This window comes from Neopelma chrysocephalum, unplaced genomic scaffold (assembly GCF_003984885.1).
Source record: "Neopelma chrysocephalum unplaced genomic scaffold, ASM398488v2 Primary Assembly neopelma1_62, whole genome shotgun sequence".
Lineage (NCBI taxonomy): Eukaryota > Metazoa > Chordata > Aves > Passeriformes > Pipridae > Neopelma > Neopelma chrysocephalum.
The window spans coordinates 2,843,358-2,866,242 of record NW_020897719.1 but is presented as its reverse complement, the minus strand read 5'-3'; the positions used below and the strand labels follow the sequence as shown (position 1 = coordinate 2,866,242).

The 22,885-nt window shown below is 40.2% G+C and overlaps 1 protein-coding gene across 3 annotated transcripts; it reads right to left on the bottom strand.

Annotated features, from left to right (window-relative positions):
- Positions 1-422: 422 nt before the first annotated feature.
- Positions 423-17,157, bottom strand: SLC38A2 (solute carrier family 38 member 2). 3 transcript variants are annotated; one of them, XM_027682158.1, is made up of 16 exons: positions 16,902-17,155; positions 16,121-16,282; positions 15,769-15,850; positions 15,529-15,644; positions 12,565-12,638; positions 12,377-12,469; positions 12,101-12,182; positions 9,102-9,184; positions 7,731-7,789; positions 7,452-7,601; positions 6,626-6,705; positions 6,430-6,530; positions 5,923-6,047; positions 5,037-5,181; positions 4,822-4,919; positions 423-4,069 (listed from the first exon to the last, which is right to left on the bottom strand). In XM_027682158.1, the coding sequence occupies exons 2-16, from the start codon at positions 16,237-16,239 to the stop codon at positions 3,971-3,973; spliced, it is 1,506 nt and encodes a 501-aa protein (XP_027537959.1). In that variant the 5' UTR covers positions 16,240-16,282; positions 16,902-17,155; the 3' UTR covers positions 423-3,970. The 3 variants fall into 3 exon arrangements, with proteins under 3 accessions (XP_027537959.1, XP_027537958.1, XP_027537961.1); XM_027682157.1 differs by having other exon boundaries at positions 4,822-5,181; positions 16,902-17,157; XM_027682160.1 differs by lacking the exons at positions 16,121-16,282; positions 16,902-17,155 and adding an exon at positions 15,980-15,998.
- Between the last annotated feature and the right edge of the window lie 5,728 nt (positions 17,158-22,885).

Here is a 22,885-nt window from a genome sequence, read left to right as displayed (position 1 = left end):
TGGAAGTGAAACAGACACACCAGTTTTGAAAATTTTACCTAAGCAGTTATTCTTCTTTTGGAGATTCAAATGAAGGAAAGTGGCATAGGATTTCAGAAAAACTCACTCATTTTTTACACTTATACAAGTCCTAACACATCTAGTCTTGTCTCCAGCTATGCCTGTTCTAAAAAAAAAAAAAAAGACATAATGCAGGTTTCTTGCAGAATTTAATCTCCTGTTTTAATGCCCAGTCTTGTTCTGTTTACCCTTGTAGTGTCATAAATTGTGGGTGTAGTTGTATGACATTTTTTCTTCCTGGCCTGCTTTCCTAAAAAGTGCTCAGTAAGTTAAATATGCATGAAATTAAAGGTACAGTGTTAATATCATCTTTAAAGAAAATCCTCCAAATGCCTTCCCCCAGGAAAACATCACGCCATTGCTTAGGATTATCTATTTATTTATTTCAGTTAAAACAAACATACAATGTTTCATTGAAACTGTGTTGTTGGCCAACAGTCTAGCCAACAACTGCAGCTGTACTGCTGGCCTCTACCAATACGGTGGATATTTACATATGTACACAGATGTACCGCAGGATGCCCGAATTTGGCAGCCTAACATAAGTTAGATCGCAAAGGTTATTAACTTGCTGCATTCAGGAAATCGTAACATCCATGGTAAATCTTAGAGGAAAAGTATACATGAACCTGAACAATGCTTTCTATGGACCCAAGTGATTCCTGTGTTTATTGCAACATATACATTTGTAGTAAATACAATCTTAGTGTTTTATTACACACCTTTGATGTAACACACTTCTTCCATTTCTGTAAGCATTATACTTTGTTGTAAAAGGCTCTTTCCTTTGACAGTTGTTATACAGATGTACAACATGAACAACTCCTTGAAATGATGTTACAATCAGTAATGAGAGAGGAATATATACATAAATCCTGGATTCCAAACCTACATTATATACATTATACTTACAGTATATACACACATACAATTTAATTTATGTACATAGACTATCATAAATATTGAAAAATAGGTTTAGTTTTAATGGATTAATGTTTTATAAATAACATGTTACATTTATGACTGAAATATCATGGAAGACAGTAATGTCTAACTGAGGTGACAAAACAGTGGTTTAATACTGAAGCTGCTCTTTTAGGTGGTTTGTAATGTAGGTAACTTTAAACAGACAGGTTTGGAAAAAATAATAATTAAAAAAATCATATGTTGGAAATCAACCCAGCCAAGTGGAACTCAACTGTTGCAGGTGGAGAGTCAGTTATCAAATAATATGACACACAAAGTATAATCTGGAAATTGCTACATTCAGAAAATTAATGACATGTACAATACCTTATGAGGTGTCACCACAAAAATCTTCCTCCTTTCTGGTTGTTGAGAAGGACTTTGTAGTAACTTCTCATTTACAACTCCTTCCTTTTCTATGGTTACTGTGAGAAAGGAGGCTATTTCTTTCTCCTCCTTTTTGAATGCTAGCAAGGGAAACGCTTCATCCCTTATGTGCTACAAATTGCTCAAAGGCAGACAACATTTTAATCCTCTTCCACCTTTGCACATTTGTGGAGGAAGAAGAAAAGCTGCCAAAGTACTGAGGAGGCATGTGCTCAGCACTTCTGTGGAGACCAGGTAACACAGGATAGTTAGCCATGGATGTACAGTACCTGAGGCAGAGAAGTACCTAAGGAGTGTTAGTCAGTGCTGACTCCAGGATTGTTAATTGCCAGTTGAGTACCACCAAACTAATAAGACAAATAACACAAGAGAAATCTAACTTCTCATTACAGTTTTACACTATAGACTTAAGTGACCAGTACTTACAGTCATGCAGAAGTATCAATACAAAATACCTGCAGTTGTTTTTCATAGATTTTAAATAGCTGGGCAGAGATTGACATTATTTGCCAAACACTATTGTTTAGATAAGAGCAAAAAAGTCTCAGGCACTGTTTAATCAAAGGATTACAGGCCCTTACTTATTCCCTCTGACACAAAGACTGAGCAGACCTTTGTAAATCATTTTTTAAAACATTGTGCCGGATGAAGATAGCTGACCACATTGCCATGATTATTTCATTAATAATATCTCTCGAGGCTTTTGTACCCAATATTGCTGTGTTTGAGAACCTCTTATAAGCCAAGTACGCTGTTATACAAGTGTCATCTCTCTTCAACCTGGGATAAGAATGAAAGAGTAAACATGCACTAGAAACAAAATAGCTCATCACAACCATACAGCACCTGTTTCATCAGCTAAGGCTCATAAGAAACCTATCTATTTCTGAAGCAAACAAGTATGAGATGACTATCCGGCCGATGAGGTTATCTTTAATACTACTATACAGTATAAATTGGAAGAGGAATCCCAGTTGTGTATGTGAAGAGAGTTTGTACCAAGCATGAAATATTGGTGCAGTTATTTTGTGGATTTGACCCAGAAATTGAATAGTCAAGTAATTCAAAATCCAATAATGGATGAGGAATTTGAGAAATACTGTACAGTTTTTGAATATTATACAAGTAGTAGACTAATTTAGGACCTTTTTGTTTTCCTACAGAGTGTTTCAAGATATTTTGGACAGAAAAAACCCTAACGAACATTGCTACAACTGAAAATGGACCTTATTAATAAAGGGAATTTGAGGAGGGAGTTTTGTATTAATGGCATCCTATGCTCCAGTGCCATTCAGTTTATATCTACAATAGGAAAAAAAAAACAACAAAAAAGCAAAAACCCCAAACCCTGTTTTACTCAATTGCACTACTGAGTACCTCAAGAAGGGAAACGCCAATGCCATCATTACAATTTTAGATTACCTAAGCTTTTCTCAAATGTACCCATTTCTAGAAGGTGGGGTTTTTTAAAGCTGGAAAATCTGAGTTTCCACACCATTTTTGGGTAATAAGGTAACTGTAGTTACTTAAGTAAGCTAACAAATGATTTTCAGGATTATTTTCACTCTAATTTGAACTAGGTGAATTTCATGGGAAGCATTTATTATCAGAGAGTTTTGACCTGTTTTGGTCAAAACAGGTCAGAAGCATTTTAAAAACAAAATTTCTTCTAATTATGCCTCTACAGAATCATAAAATATGCTGAATTGCAAGAGACCCATCAGGATCATTGAGTCCAACTCCTTGCCCTGCACAGGACAGCCCAAGAATCACACCATGTGTCCGATAGCATTGTCCAAACGCTTCTTGAACTCTGTCAGGCTTGGTGCTCTGACCACTTCCCTGGGGAGCCTGTTCCAGTGCTCAACCACCTTCTGGGTGAAAAACCTTTTCCTGATATCCAACCTAAACTTCCCCTGACTCAGCTTCATGTTGTATCCTTGAGGACTGTCACTGGTCATGAGAGTGAAGAGATCGAGAAAGTCAAACTAAATTTAAAAATTTAATTTAGGACACTGATTAAATATTCTTAATGAGCTTTTCTATGTTATTCTTTCCTTCTTTTTAGAAAAGTGTTTCTTACAGTCAAAATAGTGCTTTTGAGGTCCATAAGAATTTTTGGTACAAAAAATAAGTGTTTCTCTCTCTCTCTCTCTCTCATTGGTTATTTAAACACTTTGCTTTAAATTAAAGAGTTCTTTCTCACATCAAATGGTTCCATTAGGCACATTCAAGTAAAATAACAAAATATCCAAGTAACAATGACGAAAGCCAAACATGGCTTGATAAAAGTCTACAGAGAGTTCTGTCCATTCTCTGGAATGGAATAAAGTTGTCACTTCTGTCAGCCAGACACTCACATAATTTGATGTTAATATTCACTTCCATCATGCAGAATAGTTTCTTAAAGACAGAGTTCAGATATTCTACAGTCAGAAGAACCATCAACAAAGAATCTGCCTTTCAAAGGAAGCTGAATAGCTCATTTTGGTTCTCAGTAGGTATCTGAGTGAACACTGGCATTTGAAGTGGAGTACTAGAGATTAAACCAGGGCAGTTAATGGCCATCAGATGTAACATTCTGGGTCCAGTCTAGAACAATCAGTGTCATACACCCAGTCATCACAATTATTCCACTTAGAAAGAAGAATGAAGCCTGAAAAAAAGAAAACATAAAAGAAGTACTTCAGATTCTGCTATGATACTGTTGGTTAAATCATGATATACACCTATAAAGTCATGCCTATATATAACAAAAATGCCATTGCTCATAAAGGACAAAGAGACAAGAGATCAAGTCAATGATAAGGAGGTATCTTTCTCATATTTGGGGTCCTTTTTCAAATCAAAAAGTACTTTTTTTTGAATACAGCAGACCTCACTCTCAACTAAGGAAAGTTAATGTGGCTGTTGATACCAGTCAGGCTATGCCATTGTGCTGACTTAACTCAGTATGTCTTAAGATTTGATTCTGAGTCAGTATGTCTACGATCAGAAAGAGCACCAAGAAGTCAGGATAAACCAAAAAGAGGTCAGCTTTTATGGGGTAAATGACATACATAAATCTTAAAAGACTATTTAAAGATTGTTAAGCCTTTTTTAGTATAGCTTTTAAGGGTATTCTGTTGAAATCTGGTTCTTATCAGCAACGGAATGACCCAACTATTGTTGAGACTGGGGGCCAAGGGCTGAGAGAAGTCACTGAAGTGAACTGAGCCTTGTGATGGCCAGCCCCTCAGTTTCTTAATTCCTATGCAGCTCCCACATTTTAAATTAAGATAACATTAAATACCAATTCACTGAGTACCTTCACCAGGACTTTGAAATTCTTAAATCATGAAGCAGAAAATCAATTTTTTTTTCTCTGAATTAGTAAACAAGTGTAATTACATATCTGTCAATACATACCCCAATCTTTTGCACTGATTTCATTGGTTCCTTCTTCACTAATTTGATATAGAAGGCAGAAGGAAGTATAAAGATCAGCATGGCAGCTGCAGAAGCACCTGTATAGAAAAAGCACAGAAAGAAATATTCATAAACAGGTAAACATACTTTAATTACATAGGAACTGCCCTTTCCAAAATGTGAAAGACTGCTTGAACTGACAAGGGAATGCTTACCAATGAATCCAAAGATGTCTCGAATAGTAGGGACAAAGATAACAAGCACATTGGTAAACGCCAGAAGAGCAATTGTAATGGAACAATGACGCCACCATTTGAACTCCTTCCCTGCCCACAACAGCTGCGTAATGGAACTGCGGATCTTTTGAAGGGGGAGGAAAAAAAAAAAAAGACAGTTTAGTCTTTATTGTGGAAGACAGTGATTGACACCTGAGTTAGACCTTCCTTCTGAAAGTATTTTAATGTTATTTTCCTGAACACTTCATATTTTAATAGAACTCGAAATATGAAAGAATTTTTTTTTAGATACTTATTTCCTGCACTTGAGAGGCAGCTCTGTGTTTCTGTTTCTTTTTCCTCTTTTCAGTGATTTAGATTTTCAAAGCGCAGTCAATAACGGAAAAAAAAAACCAAGGAAAAACACCTGTCTTGAACAAAAATAAATTCCAGGGAATTTAGTAACATCTATGGATGCTGCTCAAACAATACACACCTAAATGGTCTGATGGTGTCCACAATGTATGTACAAAAACACGCTGACTTTTGTAAGCTGATAACACAACGGTGTAAGTACTTTATATAAAGGGCCAATCTGTTTCATTTTCCCAATTAAATCATACCAGGAAAACAATATAACTGAATGTATTTGTACCTGCTGCTGTGTAAATGTTGCATATTTATTTAAATTATTCATTAATTCATTAAATTATTCATAAATTATTATTAAGCTATATTTCATCAAGCTTATTGGAATGAATTTCTGTTTTCAGTTAAGAGAAAAACTCTCTAAATTAATAAACAGGAGTTCCCAAATCAGTAAATGACTGCAGGAGTACAGGTGATGAAAATAAAAACTGGTAGTAAGACATAAAAAATTACTTACCGGGAAAATAACTACAGGCACAGTGAGGGTTACAGCCATAAGAACAGCGAGACGCACAATAAGAAGGAGAACATCAGCACCCAGATAAGCAGAGTAGGTGTGAAGCAGTTCTGGTTCGACTTTTCCTATAAAGAAGATAGTATTTTAATTAGATGTAGTTGATATACTTTTCAAACAACTGCTTCTACTCTAAATTCTAAGCAAATTTTACAGTCACATCAATATGAATTAAAAGCCTTAAGAGCTCCTGTAAGCATGTCTCCATTTTACACAGGGAAGACCTGGAGGCACAGAATGTTTTAATCCAATTTTAATCCTGTGTCTCGGACCTAATTCTACCACTAATCTCCTTTTGGGTGTACCCTTACAGAAGCACTAAAAACACTCTCAACAAACAGTGTATATTTAGAACCCATAGTAAATGCTTTCTTGTTCTATCTTTAAAATAATACTGTGGTTTTGCAGAACATAAGTAATTTAACAGAAAGCAGAGTAGGCAATATTCACCATAAAATGTCAGGTATCCAAAGAGAGCAGCCAATAAATACATGAGGAACATGGCAAAAAAAGATACATATGATACACTCATCATTCTTTTACGGCTTCGGCTGTAAGGAAAAGAAACATTGTTAGTTGTGAGAACATACCGTTTCATACTACTTTGTTTGTTTGGTGGAATTATAGATATATCTCTAACATTTACCTTTTCAGTTCTTCATAAATAGGAAGAATTGCAGGATGGCAGACAAAAGAAAATGTTAGGATTGGGACAGCATAGACAGTCTGAAAAAAAAAAAAGTATATTTTGTAAGTATCTCAGCAGACACTAAAAAATTAAGTTTAGAAATAATAATTTGTAGATTCTTCAGTTTTGACTTAGGCATTAATTTATCTTTTGAAGAAGACTAGCTATTCTTTACATCAGAAACTTTAGAAAAATTAAAACAAGTTTGTGTTTTCTTAAACCCAGACTGTGAGGACCAAATGATCTGAATGTATCTGCATTCAAAATTATGTTCTGCAACTCACAGGCTTAAGCCATTACAGCCTGATCTTGGTATTAGGTATTACACATACTTCTCCATGTGTGGCCGTTCATCACTGCAACTGGGAGCATTCATGACTCAAGAATTTGTGACTGGGAACAAGTCTATCCCAAACTCTGGCAAACACTTCTTATTTGCATGCTTTTACAATTTTATTTCCTTCATCATCTTCTGCAACCAACTTTTTAAAATGCTTCATTAGCTTACTCAACCAAGGTTGAGAAATGCTGTGCTGAAGAATGAAAGATGTATTTTTTGCCACTCAATCAGGCACATCAAGCTCTGCTAATTTCTCTGTATTTGAAATGTGGAAACACCCAGTCCAGATGAGGTAAACAGTGCCCAGGTCTACTGGAACAGAAAGTCTTAACACATCCCAAGTTCAGAACTGGGCAAATACTTGAAAGAAAAATGACCTAATTTATCTGCTATGTATTTAGTCTCAGTTATTTTCAACAGAGCGTTTGATTTTCAGTCAGTTACCTGTGAATTGAAGATGAAATATTTTGGCTTGCACATATCATCATTTGTTATGTTTTCATTTACCAAAGATGCCAGTGTTCCATTTAATAATGTCGCATTCATAATGTCACTGTCCATAGGACAAGGAATCTGAAACATCTTCCAAATTACCTAGAAATAAAGCCATGCATTTATTATTACTTTGACTAATGCAAGATGTGAAAATTTTCAGAAACTGTGTTTAATTTCACTTTGAAACACAGTTTTACAAGTACTGGAAGTCAACAAGATTATACTTACAACAATCAGAAAGAAGACCATGCAAAGTAAGGAAAAGCCGCTGGTATAGCCCAAATACCCTGTGATCAAGAAAGATTAAAAAAAATCTAAGGTACAATAAACAGAAACACCATTCAAGTCAAAACATTATGACAAAATATATTCTATCAGTGATAGTTTTAGATTGTGATTTTCTTAGCATTACACACAGAACTACTTAATTATTCATTGACTTTCCGCTAATCTCAACCCAGATCTGAAAGTTCTGAAAGACATATTAGGGTCTGTACATACAGTGAGTCTGTAGTATTAAACTTTTTAACTTATAAGAAAAAAAAACGCAAACTAAAAAAACCCACGGCAACAACTATATGAATTGTTTACTGTATAAGAAGAATGATTATACAGTTAATTCTTATAGCATGTGCTACTAGATAACTTAGCCTTTTCCCTTCTGTTTTCATTGATTTACCTAATTTCTAGAAATAGTAACTTGATAAATAAATTTGAGACACTCCATTATTAAGGTTCTACTACAAGATTCTCTGTACAAGTAAGTGTGTTAACTGAATTATTCACATATATCACTGAATTACAGCCATTTCAGAGAAAGAATCTGGTATGAATATTCTGCTGATGCTTGGGATCCAAAATGAAAAGACACTGCAAAGACAATTTAACTGCCCAGGGTCATCCCTATTCTTTGGAGAATCTTATAGGATAGTGTGGGGGGAAGCCCCACAATTGGAGTTTGAGGTAGTGCAAAAGTTGGGCCGTGTTCCGTGGGAGCAGTGGAGCTGGTTGGGTGGTTTCCATGGACGCGGCCTTGGGTTGCAGGGAGTACAAGGTTGAGACGGTTTGATAATGTGCAGGTGCTGGATTCCTGGATGTTGTAGGAATATGTTTGTGTTGTGTGTGAAGTTGGTTAGCTCAATAAAAGGCTGCCTGCCACGCTGAGCAGGTAGACATCTCTTTGTCTCACCATCCTCGTGTGTCTTGTGTGTCCTTCTTTTCCCCTCGGACCAAGACCTCACGACAGGTACCCCACGACAGGATAGCTAATAACAATACTATATTATTTCACTATTGACCAAAAGCGGTCAAACTTTGTAATAAGAACAGAAAGTTACTGTTGACCTTGTTCTAAAGCCACCTATCTACTGTTCTCCATTTTCCAAAAACACATCTGTAATTTAGGATACTCGCATTGATTACTTTTTCTCTTTTTTTCAAGTAGACTGATAGCAATTACCTATACACTAATTAGTCCCAAGAAACAAGTTTGGAAACAGTTGTTACTTCACATAGCATGAAGACTCAAACATTGTATCAATCTACTTCCCCACAGTATTTTCAATGTTTTTTTAATTTTGATTGCACTCTCCTGCTTACCTAAATTTTTCAGTAAGGACAGGGGAAGAATGAGGATGACAGACACCAGCAGCACTAAATAGTCACCATTGAGATACCATTCTCTGTAGAAAAAAAATATTTTTAAGTAATCACGTATTTAAAAATTACATTTTCAGTTTAGTCTTCACTCATCTTCTATAACATGGCTCCTTAAAAATATGCACTACCTGATGTCACAAAGGATTAGTGTTCAATTTCTTTTATGGGCCTAATGCTCTACAATAGCTTCTTATCTCACCCCAAACCTGCATTGTGCCTTTCCTTTAGTGTCCTTTTATAAAAATAATATGTATCTGGAAGTCAGAAGACACAAAATTAAATGACTGGTTAGAAAAAAAGTCAGCCGGGATCAATCATGGAAAAAATAGTAATTTTCTTAAGTGTTGGCTCCCAACTCTCCAGATGTATCAGAATATTGCAGAGCCGCAACAGGGTTTCCGCTTTAAATGGAAATAAAATTCTGTTGGGTGCCCTGCGGGAGTTAAAGAAAAACAGGTGAGGGCTGAAGGTAAGGCAGTAGCTCAAGCCCACTGGCTGAGAAAACTCCAACAAGCACTGGGAGTCTCTTGGAGGCACATTTAGTCCCTTTCAGTAGGGAAAACATGGTAAGAACCTCAGAATTTTTTTTCCTTCGGAACATTTTTGCCTCTTATTCCATAAAAACCAGCAGCTATTTTTTGACAAAACATTTTGGAGCATTAGGAGATTAACATATTTTTTGAAACACAGAAAAACAAAGTTCTACAGGATCATCCCATACGCTTTAAGCAATTAAAGTAACATTAAGCATTTATTCCCAAATATTAATATTTTACATCCTGTTATAGTGTCATCTAACAGTATTTATTTTGAAATGCAGTGTATACTATTGAGTTAAAAATTATTTAATTGGAAATTTGTATATGCAAACATAATTGCTGAGGTATAACCTTTTACATGGTAATGGAAATACGAAATAATTAACTGACTTGCTCTGGATTTATGTAGTAAATGCAAAAACAATTTGGTCATCTCTTTACTCATTTTTATCTGGGATAACTAGATGTAGAAAGGACTATTTTAGAAACTTCAAATGTTTAGGACATTAACATCATACACTTTTTTTAAATGTAGTAGTCTTGTGGTAAATTTAAAAGAAATCACAGCACAGAGACTTTGCATTTGATAAAGTTATAAGAATGTGCATTGTTATTGTGCATACCCCATAAAGAAGCCATCAGGACTTTCAGATCAAGGACTTCAAAGATCTTCTGTGTTAAAGAGTAAGAATGGGATTGTGCAACTTTAAATACAGCTAAGTATTTTAAAAGTTGCTAAACAAATTTTAATAATGGAGCTAGTATCTATGATATTGTCTCAGAATTTCAGATCTTTTACAGTAAGCATTATTTTGGGACATTTAAACAGGTAAGTGCTTACATTTTAGGCACCAGGCTGCCAGAGTGGAATCCATGCCAATGGTAGCCACCCAGACTCCCCTAAGCAATGCATGGAGAGAGTCAGTTAAACGGGGTTCACAATTGCCAGAGCACTGAGAAAATATTTACTTTCAGTCCGTGTACAGCTACCTAGTGCCAGCCAACAAGAAAACATTTAAGATACAGATCTTGACTTCTTAATTTTCTCTGCCAGATTTGCAAAGCAGCAGCTGTATCCAGTGAGATTCACAGCCTTTAACTTTCCTTCTTGAACAATTTTGAATTCTTTACTGAAGATGGGACAGTTAAAAATATTTGCCTCCAAGCCCCCTTCTAAGTACTGGTTACTCCAGGGACTTTCTTAAGAATTAAAAAATAAGGACTTGAATTCAGCCAAAGGAGAGAAATGAACCTTCCCAGCAAAGAATTTGTAAATATAACACTACTAAGTAGATGGGGTAGGTGCAGCATTTGAGTACATTTAAAAAAAAAAAAGAAAAAGATGGCTAGCGTTGTTATAACAGTATCTATCAGCAAGCTGTACGAACACCACCAAATGGCTTGAACACCCCTTGGGGAACACAGGCAGAAAAATGCCTACCTTCTGAACTCAGGCTTAGGTGTAAGTTGGAGTCTTGAGCTGCTCAGCCCTCTCAAGACTGGGACACTTCAGGACAAGGCACAGAAGTACAACTCTGAAGAGTGAGATTTATAGCACTTAACTCTATCCATCTGAACTCAGGCATCTTGTTTTTACACACCCTCTCAATACAGAGTGATATGATTAACTATTCTGTGGAGATGCCCAAAACATGTGTCTAAGACAGGTGCGCTGAACTGACCACTACAGAGGATCACCCTTCTCCACTGATTATACAATGACCAGAGTAATGATGACCTCAAAATCTAACTTTCAGAGGGTATGGTTAGATAAAATTAACCCTATCTGAGCCACCTATATTTAAAGCCAAGGATAAAAGCCACTCTGGAGTCAAGGTGTCTCCAGGGCTAGATGGCAAGGCATCCACCAGTTTAGTCTTGGGCATGGAAACTCTGGTTTAGGTCCCAGATTTAGTCCCCCTATCTTTTTGAGAACTTTTTTGTTGCTTAAGACATTCATTGCAAACTGCACCTTAGTCTTATATGTAAACACTTCCCACAATATTAACACTAGAAAACCAAATTAATCAGACCAAACCAGTTAGATGCAGCAAGAAAAAAACCAACAAAACAAAACCAAAACAAAAAAGCCAACCATAACCACATTTATCTTTCCTTAGAGTATGTACTGACTGGTACATACATTAACACTTACCTGATATTCTTTAGAGAACAGCTTTCTGTAATATGATGCGATACCTGTATTTTTCTACCCTTTTCCCAGGTTAGGCTGGATCTAAATGAAGTGAAGCACTCAGGGGAAGGGAAAACTTACTGTATCACTGTCTGAGTAAGAAGCTACCCTACGGTGTACCGAACGTGGTCTTCATATAAAAATATATACAGTCTCCGTATTTGTTTCTCCTAATAGTTTCTCTGATGAGGAGTTCTAACACCTACCCTGTGGTCTCTTCGATGTTCATAAATGTCTTGATGACCAATGGTAACTCATATTTCACTATGAAGAGGTAGCTTGACATAGCTGTAGGTGAATAACATCATAGATCATTACAAATACAGAATATGCCACACGATGCAAGAATCACATAACATGTTTCATAACTACACTTGAACACAAGCAGTTAATGAACACATGTTGCGTGAAAGTAAGTCTCCAAGAATAAGTAGGGAACAATTACTATTGACAGTACAGACATTTTAAGATCTTGTCCTCACCTCCAATGTTCTGCATTGTAATTGATCCAGAAGCAGCAAGTTTTCCAGCCATACCAAAAGCCTTCATTCCCAATTGTTCATACAATAAAGACCCTAAAAGAAAACAGAATATTCCATTGGAAGGGTGTGTTTCACCAAGATACCATATGAAACAAATACCATGCCTGTAATATAGTAATTTGCCATACCTCCTTCATTGGCAGTCTTCAGAAGAAGATGCACTGAATACAAAGAAAATATTGAGACAAACAGCAGGAGTATCCTGGGGAGAGAAAAACATGCAAATTTGTAATAGACATAAATGACTTATTGTAGCCCTATTAAATAAAGATGTATCAAACATAAGCATTATTCATATTAAAATACGACCTCGGAAAAAAATGTAGATTCTAAGGTCAGCTAAAAGCATTTTGAAAACCTAATTAATGCCTCATTTAGAAAGGATTTTTTACTAAATTGCATTTCAGAGGCATACAAAGAAATTCTAGTGCAAGATTAAACAACGCTTCTATTTAGTGTGAAGTGGCATTAGCATGGCCAAGCTGTCAGGCTATTATAATTGGCTACATTTGATATAAATAACAAAGTATCAATGGGAATGGTGGTCGGGAGGGTTGTATCCTTGTAAGACACTGTATTTCTCCTGTCCTCCTATCCTTGTTCAACAGTGTGTCATGCACCTATTGAATATAGTTGTGACTAACTGCAAGCGAAGATTCTCTTGTTCTTAGAAGAAATCAGCTTTTCAGCTTAAACCTATCTTATGTCTTTTTTAATGTAAAGATGAAACTACAAAAGCCTTAAAGAATTGACTGAAAATTCAGACACATTGAGAACTGTGTTTTCAAATGGCAATATGTATCTATTGTCACTAAAAAAAAAAAATAAAATTTCTTTCCTCAAAAGTTAACTCTTCAGGTGTGCTTACATGGGAATCGCTAGTGGCTTGTTTATCTTTCCCACAGGTTTTACAGGCAATGCACGTTTTTTCCAGAAGCACATGTGAATCACCTAAAATGCAGATCTCTCAACAATTCTCTCCCTCAACAAATGCACTTTCTGGAGTGGCACACTAGGGGGGACTTCTCAGCTGCTGAAGAACACAGTGGAAAATTACAATACATTCAAAAAACTCCCTGGTCCTTCTTATACCAGTACAAGCATTCTGCTTTATAAGAAACCTAAGAATCAGCATATCTGCTCAAAAACGGCAAGCTGCATTTAGCGTTCCCAGAATACCTTTTACATTTCCTTTGCAACATTTTTAATGTTAGTGAAATTAGTAAATGCAGCACAAAGAACCAGAAACCAGAAGATTTGAGAAAACTTCACAGATCTGTACAGGGGATTCAGGAAACTTGTCTTACGGTGCTAATTCAAGACCAACACATGCACACAAATAAACCTATTTCTGACAGGTAGAGGTTAACTAGGATTTTACTCAGCCATCAACTAGAAACAGCACAGCTGAGATGTGTCAGGGTTACATTACTTTAAAACAGCAGAGATCCAGGACCCCTCAGTCCTAACCTGGAATGGCTGCCTACAGTGTTGACAAGATCAGTCAGCAAATTCATCTTGAAGCTCACTCTGTTTCTGGCTTCCAGACCATACTATTTATTTATTTAGTGCTGACACAAGTGACAACTCACAGCACTGATACAAGTGATTCCGCAGTCTTCGAAGACTTTATTGCCTTAATCAACTGCATCTGGATCTGAATCTATAACCTAGTTATTAAAGCATGCCTGTAATGCCCTCACTGTCATCATAAATCCTCAGTATCACCAGTGATTAACTGCTTTCCTGCCTCGGGACTATACAAACTATACTAATTTTTAAAAGGTAACAAGGTAGTTTGTCTTTGAAACAGTCCTAATGTAAGTAAATCTGAATGCAGTACCTGGACATAAAAGGCAACTAAATGACGTCAGCACTCAATTGCTAAATTGACAGTTTTGAACATTTTTTCTGTAGAAAAAAAGGACCCTCAAGTCTGTTTAAATACCTTAAATTCTCTTTTTTCCTCTCCTCAGAGACACTCTAATGTGCATTATGCTGATTACATGTGCTGCAGAACATCTTTAGAGCATGAAACTGATGTGCAGAAATATGGAGTATCTATCTCTTCTGAATTCATGCTAAGTTGTTCATTCAGTTTATCATCATCTAAGTAAGTGAAAATCTTAGTAAGAGATCAACAAATCACCATATACTTTAAATAAAACCCTTCAGATGAGAACTTTATACCTTAGTAGTTTCCTCAGAAAATTTGAATCCCACCCTGGTACACTCTGAAATATCTGGAAGTAAATCCAACCTACTTTCTAGAAATCTGTCAACGCAGTCAGAGAAATTTCAAACTAAACATTATTCTTCACATGTTCTTCAACATTCAGCACATTTATCCATTTCCAGGATAAAAGCATAAAGTTCCTTTAAACATATCCATAGATACTCATTTGTAGTCAAATCGCTGATGTTACATGTCAAGTGAGCTGAACTGCCTTCGATACATGAAAAATGTAGTTTCCCAAGACAACTGAAAGCACTATACATGATTTGTACAGTTTTCTCATGTAATTTCCAACTACATTACTACAGTCTATCTTACACCTGAAAGCTTTTGCCAATGTAGATGTATCAATAAAAATATGATGGTTATGCCACATTCCTCCCTGGCAGGTAGACAGCAATTTTTTGGTGTAACTGAAACCAGTTCCCTGAATTGAGTAAAAGTATAGCAATAAAAAGGATTTCTTTATTGGTGTAAGTACATTTTAAGTCTGTAGGCACAATGATATCGGTTGAGAAAAAGGATATTACGTCCCTGACTGGGACTTGGATAACAGAACTTTCAAGGGAATTCTATCAGTTTTTCATGAAAAAACTACAACTAAGTAAAGTACTGTAAAATGTTTCTGTGGGTTGCAGAACTTGCAATGAAGCTGTTTAATTTTTGCAAATCCTTCTGAATGTATCACAGTCTTTAAATTTAAAACAAGCCATAAATCCTAAAATGCAATTCTGCACCTGTGGATACGATTGGATGTTTTCGAGAGCTCATATTCTTACACCAAGTATTTTTCCATTAGGAATTACACAGCAGAAAGTTGTTTTTTTTTTTTTTTGATGAACCAAAAGATACTTACACAAAAAGAGCAATTCCAGTGTTAGCCATGGCAAAAGAAAGACCAAGGATGCCACTACCCACAATAGCATTGCTCAGATTAAATACTGACATTCCAAAGGAAGTAGTACCCGGATGCTGAGAAAAGGGAGACAGGTAATAATTAATAGAAAGTTATTACTCATCTCAGAATTAAAACAAACATAATTTTGGCAATACATTTCTGTTTGTTTATTGGAAACGTCATCGCTTATATACTTACATACTGAGTTTCATATTTCTTCTTTCCAAGATTGGAGTCGAGCAAGAAATTTTGATTTTCTGGATCAATATCTGCATAGTGGCTGCAAAACAACATTGCATCGTTATTGACTGTCACGGGCAACTGGCATATTCACTTCCCGTTCTGCACTTCCAATACATTTCAAAGGAAACGAGCAAACTGACGAACGGCCCCAAAAGAACCACCCCACTTGCCGCTCTGTCAGCGCACGGAGCGTCGCGCCCGTCTCCGCCCGCAGTCATTCCCGTGTTTCCGTGTGCCGACGAACACGGGGCACCACCGGGTGCCCGCCTGGGTGCCGCCTGTGCCCGGTGCCGCGGAGCCCGCTCACCTCTTCATGGCGGCCGGCTTGGTGGGGTACGGGTAGCTGAAGTCGTTGCTGTTGGAGCTGTAGCTGGAGCTGTCCTCGTCCGGGGAGATGTTGAACTTGCCCATCTCGGCGCTGCTCATGTTGGCGGGGCCGCTCTTTTGTCCTTGCCGGGACTCGCCGCGCCTGCGGAGGGGGCGGGAGGCGACGTCAGTGCCGCAGCGGGCGCGCGCCCGTCACGTGGCCGCGCGGCCCCCGCCCGCCGCCGAGTGGAAAAGTACCAGGCGCGCGGGGCGGGGGGCGCGCGGACAAAGGTGAGAGCGCGCGGGGCGGGGGCGGCGCGGCCGGACCGCGCTGGGACCGGCCCGGGCAGCGGCACCGCCGCGCTGCGCTGTCCTCCTTCCCTCCCCGGCACACCCCCGCCTCCCCGCCCCGATAGCGGAGCGCAGACTGATGCAACACCGACGGGTGATTGTCACATAGGCTGCCGGAGCCTCCCGCCCCGCGGCTGTCCCTGTGTTTACCTCCCTCCTCCCCGCGGCGACACCGCGCATCCCGGCGTTTTCAATGGAAAAACGCAAATCGGTCGCGGGACTGCGTCGCGCCGCAGTCGCTCTGCGGGTTTGCAACCTTTCCGGGATGCAGCGGCAGCGCGTCCCTACACTCGTCCCGGCGGAGCCCGGCGGGGTCTTGGCGACAAGCCGGGGCGCTGCCGCCGTACAAGGCGCGAAGGACGAGCCGCGCTCCGTCTGGAAAGTCCCCCCGTTCCTTCTGGCGGCCCGGTAACAGCCGGCCCCTGCCGTACCTTCTGCGCAAGAGCCTGAAAGCGAGTTTTTTTCTCCCGAAGCCTCGAAATAAGGAGATGCTCCTCTCTCTGCTGCTGCTTCTTGCAAGGGAAAAAAGCCCTTAACTATAAAGCGTCAGCGAAAACAAACCCCTAAATAAACAAAGGTAGAAAAAAAATCACGTAAAAACCCCCAGCGGTATCAAAGGGAAAGAAAATATTGCGTCCGTGCGGCTCCGACGTCTCTCACGATCTGACGGCCCCCTCGGGGCGCCGCCGCTCTTCACGCAGGAATGTGGGCGCGTCATCCGAGGGGCGCGGCGTCCGCCCGCCGCCGCACCGCCCCCGCCCTGCCCGACTGACCCCCTGCCGCCGCCCGGGCAGGGGCCGGGGGGGCATCCGCGGCGGGGGGGGGCGCCTCCGACTGAGGGGTGGGAACCGGTCGCCGGTGTGTGCCCGGCGGGGGTCGGGAGCGGGGTAGTAGCACATATGAGCCGAGCAGCTCTCCCGTGTTTACACTGGGGGCACTGGTTTACACGGCGGAGACGGGACGCTGCGGTGCTTGTCAAGAGCGCCCTGCCTGAGAGGTGCTTCCACTGGCCCGGTGCAGCATCCGCAGCGTTACTGCAGCACCGGGTGGGTACCGGCTTCACCCAGGGCTGCCTCTCCGTTTCCACCCCGCGCCTGCCTCTGGCGCACTGCCCAGCTCCGGCGCTGGGTTTCCCAGCAGCTGGGTGCGTGGCAGGAGACGAGGTGCTACCGACCCATCATAGTTCCTCGCTGCAGTCACTCCCTATTTTTAACACATGAGCAAGCAGCGGTGCATGTGCAAGCCTAGACCCCGGTGGCAGCCGACAGGCTTCCCGAACGTTTCCTCCGGGAATGACAGCCTCCCCCAGTGATGCGATTTAAGATAAACCCCACTGTAGAGAAGAGAGGAGGTAACAACATCCTGCTTCCTCTTCCTCAGGTAACCGCTCCAGAAAACTTGTAGGGCTTTGCTACTTGGTCCTCCGTGGAAGTGGGCGGCGGCTCTTTACTGTGCGCCCCAGCCTCTCACACACACGCTGCAAGGCCACAGCTCCGGAGGAGTCTCGGCGCGGGTAGTGGGGGCCCATTTGGCTGCTGTATCTAGAGGATCCAGGGGTTGCAAGGCGGCCTCTCCCCTCCCCCGCTCCTGACCCCCCGGCAGCAGCGCACTCCCACGCCAATCTGGTGCTGCCAGCCTCGAGCGTGTAGGATGCCCAGCCACTGAGTCGTTTGGCCCCTCTACGTTATCGCCCTCCCTCCCTCCTTCGCTGCGAGAGCACGTGGAGGTTGCGAGCGGCGCTTCCTGGCTGCTGTCCCGGCGGCGAGGCGGCAGCAGGGACACGGGATCAGCTCACACCTTCGAGGGGCAGCGAGCCCTCACCACCCCTACCCGCTCCTGGCCCCACTGCAGTGAATCCGGCTCTGCCGGGGGACGAGGCTGCCCTGGGGTGGGACAGGCGGGAGCACCGGTGCCATCGCAGCCTGAGACGGCGGCACCCGCCCGTAACAGCCACAGAACGTTCTGGAGCGCTCCCGCCGCCGCCGGGATGGGCGGCGGGCGGTGGAAGCGAGGAAGGGGCGGGGACCGGCAAGGGCACGCGCAGGAGATGCAGAAGCCGAAAATTTTCCATCACTGCAGTGGTACTCCCGCCCCCATCCGGCGCGGCGCGTCACGCTCCCCCCCCCCGCTGCAGCCCGGCGGGGCGGAGCAGGAGCGGGCGGGATACGCTGCGGCGCCTTCCCGCCCGGAGGGGTGGCGGGGTCGCACCTACTTCCGCGGTTATCGGGGTTTGAAATGATCTCGGAGCGCAGCTCGGGGCTTTCTGGGGCTGAGCTGCGTCCCGCCCTGCCCACCTGTCGGCGCAGGGCGCCCGTCTTTGCCCCGTGTGCGGGCGCGGCGGACCACGGCTTGGGGTGCCTGTGACCGTGACGGGTGGTAAAGGCGCCCCAGGAGTGCCAGGACGCGGCGTTTTCGGCCCTCTGAAAATCTGACTGCACAACGGGCAATTTGCCAAGGCTTCAGCACCCTGACGGGTTAAGGCGAAGGGCTGTGCCGCTCCCCTTTCGCAGCGCAATCACAGTGATATGTAAATATCGCTACTGCGGGGAAGGCAGGGCACGCTCCTTTTCCAAGGGGAACGGTGGCTTTTGCAGTCAATCCCATTATCCGGATGTCAGCAGTTCTGTAAAATTACAGTTTACGTGACAGAGGTCAAGGTGACCTGTTTGTTGTGGGTTTTGCCAGTATAGCAACAACCGGAATGACGTATTCTTAACGTTTTAAGGACTGTACCATCCTATTCAGGGCGAACACAGAGATTTGGTGCATAGTAAAGTGTCCCACATGCGTCTGATAAATACAGCAACCATCTTCATAGATGTGATCTGGTTGCCGTGGACGGTACAGCGTTTAAAAAACTTAAAACTAGATTTTTTTAGCAAAATAAAAGTTTTACTCTACAAGTGCTTGATTTTTTTTTTCCTAGAACTGTCCTCATTTTATATGGAAAAGATGATGAGGCTTTGTTCATCGTTTATGAGAAGAAAAATTGGTGAAACGCATTCAGGAAGAAAAATTGCTATTTTTTTAATGGCCCCATTACTGAAAGGTTCACTCTGCAACATGCTAGCGCAATCTGCACTGCTCCAGAACAGGGAGTCTTTAAAATTTTACCCATGCAGTCTGTTTGCTGGTTCAAATGATCTGCTTTTTCAAGTGGTTTTAAGTAATGCCTCACTGATTGAATTATAATATTCCTGACTTCGCAACTGCCAAGAATGTCCTTGGCAAAACATACATACAATGTGTTTCGTCCAATTTTGAAATGTATTTTGTAATCGAAATAATAAAAGTTAATATTCATCAGTTCCTCCCACTATAGTTTCAACGATTCATTTGTTTTCATTGTCATGCTTTTCTTTCTTTTTTTAGTGTTCTTGTGATCTTTTTTCCTTTCCTTTGTTTTCATCCTCCTTATCCCTAATTCACCCTCATTTTTATACCTTCCATTTGTTTGCTTTTTATTTTGTTTTTTTGTGTGCCTTTACTCTTTGGAAGCTTCCGAAGTTTGAGCGTTTAGGATAGTTAAGAATGAACTTTTTTATTTTTAATCTGGAGATTCTGTTTCTGCTTTGTTTGTTCATAAGATACCCCAGTACAGTTCTGGAGACTAAAGACTGCTAAAGATTATTTTTTTTAATACTGAAAAATAGGTTTCTGTGTTTTCTTTCATACAGAGCTGTGGGTCATATGTCGTGTTCTTAGTCAAGTTTCCCTTGCTGAAAGACCTTCTAATCATTTAGGGGGGTTTTATGCTTTCACAAGAAAACAAAATCAGAGAAACAAAAAAAAGTTATGCTGTTCTAAGGCGTTGTAGTTGTAAAACTATAAGTTAGTTGTTAGTTAAATGTTGTAAAAATGGAGTTGTGTTCAGTTACACAGGTAGAAATTAACTAGTTTTCCATATATTACACGGAAAGGTAACGGGGTTTTCGTAGCTGAAGAGCTGTCTTCTGAGTGCTTCCAAAGGTTGGTTTGGTTGGTTTGCAGCGGAGACTGCACTGTAGATTCACCCCTCCTGTAACATTGCCTGCCATTTTTCAGCCTGTGAATGGTTTCTTTTTAAATTTGATTAGTTGTTTTTATGTTTAGAAAAAGAAGAAGTACCTGGCAAGTGCCCATGTTTTTTCTTTGCTCGTGTTTTAGCAAATAAAGGTCTTTATAATATGGGAGGTTCTTGTTTCATGCTATTTCTTCCAACATACATAAACAAACCTTGTGGGAGACCATAAAACTATCTGTAGCACATGCCCAATAGAGTCATTTATGTTTATGGTATGCATGGAAACATTTTGTGTACAGTAATACTGTCAAAGTCAAGTCCATCCACATGTTTTTTAGATGATACTTTCTAAATTGCCCAAAGGATATCTAATGAAATATGTAATATCTTATGTCAAAGCACTCTGTACTAATAGCTTCATAACATTCATTTTGTCTGTGCCTAGTATGAATAATATAAAAATCCCAGCAGAGTAAGGATCTGCATCAGATGAAATCATCAGTACTGTCAAGAGTCTGGGGAAGGAAGGTAATGTACACCTGAGAGCCGTATTGTGTCCTGAATGAAACCTCTGCACAGTGATCTCCTCTGCATGACAGATGTGGTCTGTCATGAGGAAGAGCTGGAAGTGTGGATGAGTGGGAAAAATGAGGATTCATGGTTTTGCTGTGCACACTCAGTGGTCCACAAAGATGCAGGCAGGGCTAATGGGTTCTACCATTCTTCCAACCAGTTTGGTTCATGATTCTTAACTCACATGGACTGCCTGTGGCATGCAATTCATGAAATCATGGGTTCTGATTATATGCTTTCTTAAACAAAACTTCCACTGAAGCCAAGAAGTATTACAAGTGCATAAGGAATGAAGGATTGCATATCCTGCCTCTTGGGCTTTGTGATGGTGCGTTGGAGTTACATATTAAACTTGGTTTAAGCCTTAATTTTTTCCCGCTGTGTTTATCCCAGTCTAGTTTCAGTTTTGCAATGTGAAAGCAACAAAATCACTATGTAAGAATATAAGCAGCAGCATTCTATCAAAAAATATTACATTCAATATAATTATAACATGGATTTAAGGCAAAAATAGGGAGAGATTTAGAGTCTGAGTTTTAAAGCCATCTGATTATGATATTATACTGCAATAAACTCAAAACAGTGGGAGCTGCATGAGATATATAGTACTAATCATTTGCAAGAAATTGTCAGCCTTAAATGGACATTGTCAACTGCTATAAAAATAACTTTTACTTTATATTTTGAACTCTGTAACATTTCTAGGGGTTTTAAAAAATAGCATTTCTCACTAATCTTGATTCATCTTTTCCACTCAACAAACACTGATTTTTTTTCTCCTATGTGAAATTCACATAAGTCTTTAAGGTTGGGTTTTGGTTATTTTTTTTTAATAATACAAATCTAGAAAAGCTTTGGAAATGGTATTTGTTAATTAGCTGAAACTCTTGTCGTTTTCTACAAGCCCTCCCACATATTTTTGTTTAGATCCTTACAGGAATAAGAACTATTATTTTTGTTCTTTTACCATTTGCTAGTGGCACAGAGTACAATTTAAGATATGCATTTCGATTTCCAGAGATGTTATTGCCATAACTACAGCAGTCTGTACATCAGTATCACTTATTATGTCAGCAGATCTTTGAGGATATTGTTTGTCAACTAAACTTTGAAAAGTTGCTTGCATTTTTGTGGCTCCCTTAAAAATAGTGTAAGTTTAAGAAATTAGACTAAGTTCCCTAGGCAAGTCTCTATGCAAGAGCTATATTCAAAAGGGAACAAAGCTGGAATAATTGTGTAGTTACCACGAGGTTTCTGTGCTTTACCGGTTAAAATAAGTGTGTGATGGGGCAAAAAGGGGCAAATTAGGGCAGGAGATCAACAAGCACTATACTTTGGTGGAAAACAAAGCCTCAGTGAACCAAGAAGATCAGCACCTCACTAAGTATTTCTTGCCAAAAAATACCAAGAAAACAGGTAGCAATAAAAATGTATTGTAATTGGGTCTTCATCTGTACATTTATGTGTGTAAGTTAGTACACATTATCCATTTTTTGGTAAAATTGCTGATATTCCTAAGCATTTTGAGGACTGGAAGACTTAAGGACTGGATCCTATTTTGTGGTAGACAACCATTATCTGCCGAACTTAAAATTCTGCTTTTCATCTCCAGTACATAAAGCACAAGAATAGCTGTCTACAGTATCACAATGATCTGATACTTTGACAGTGGCCAGTAGAGGATTCCTCTGTGATAAAGAATGGGAAAGAGCATAGGACCATGTATGTTTTATGTAGTTGTATGTTCGAGCAATCTGATATTTAGGATTTAGGATTTGCAGAACCAAAGGTTGTATCCACATGTATGTGTTTAATAGTTTCTGGTACTCATCTACATGA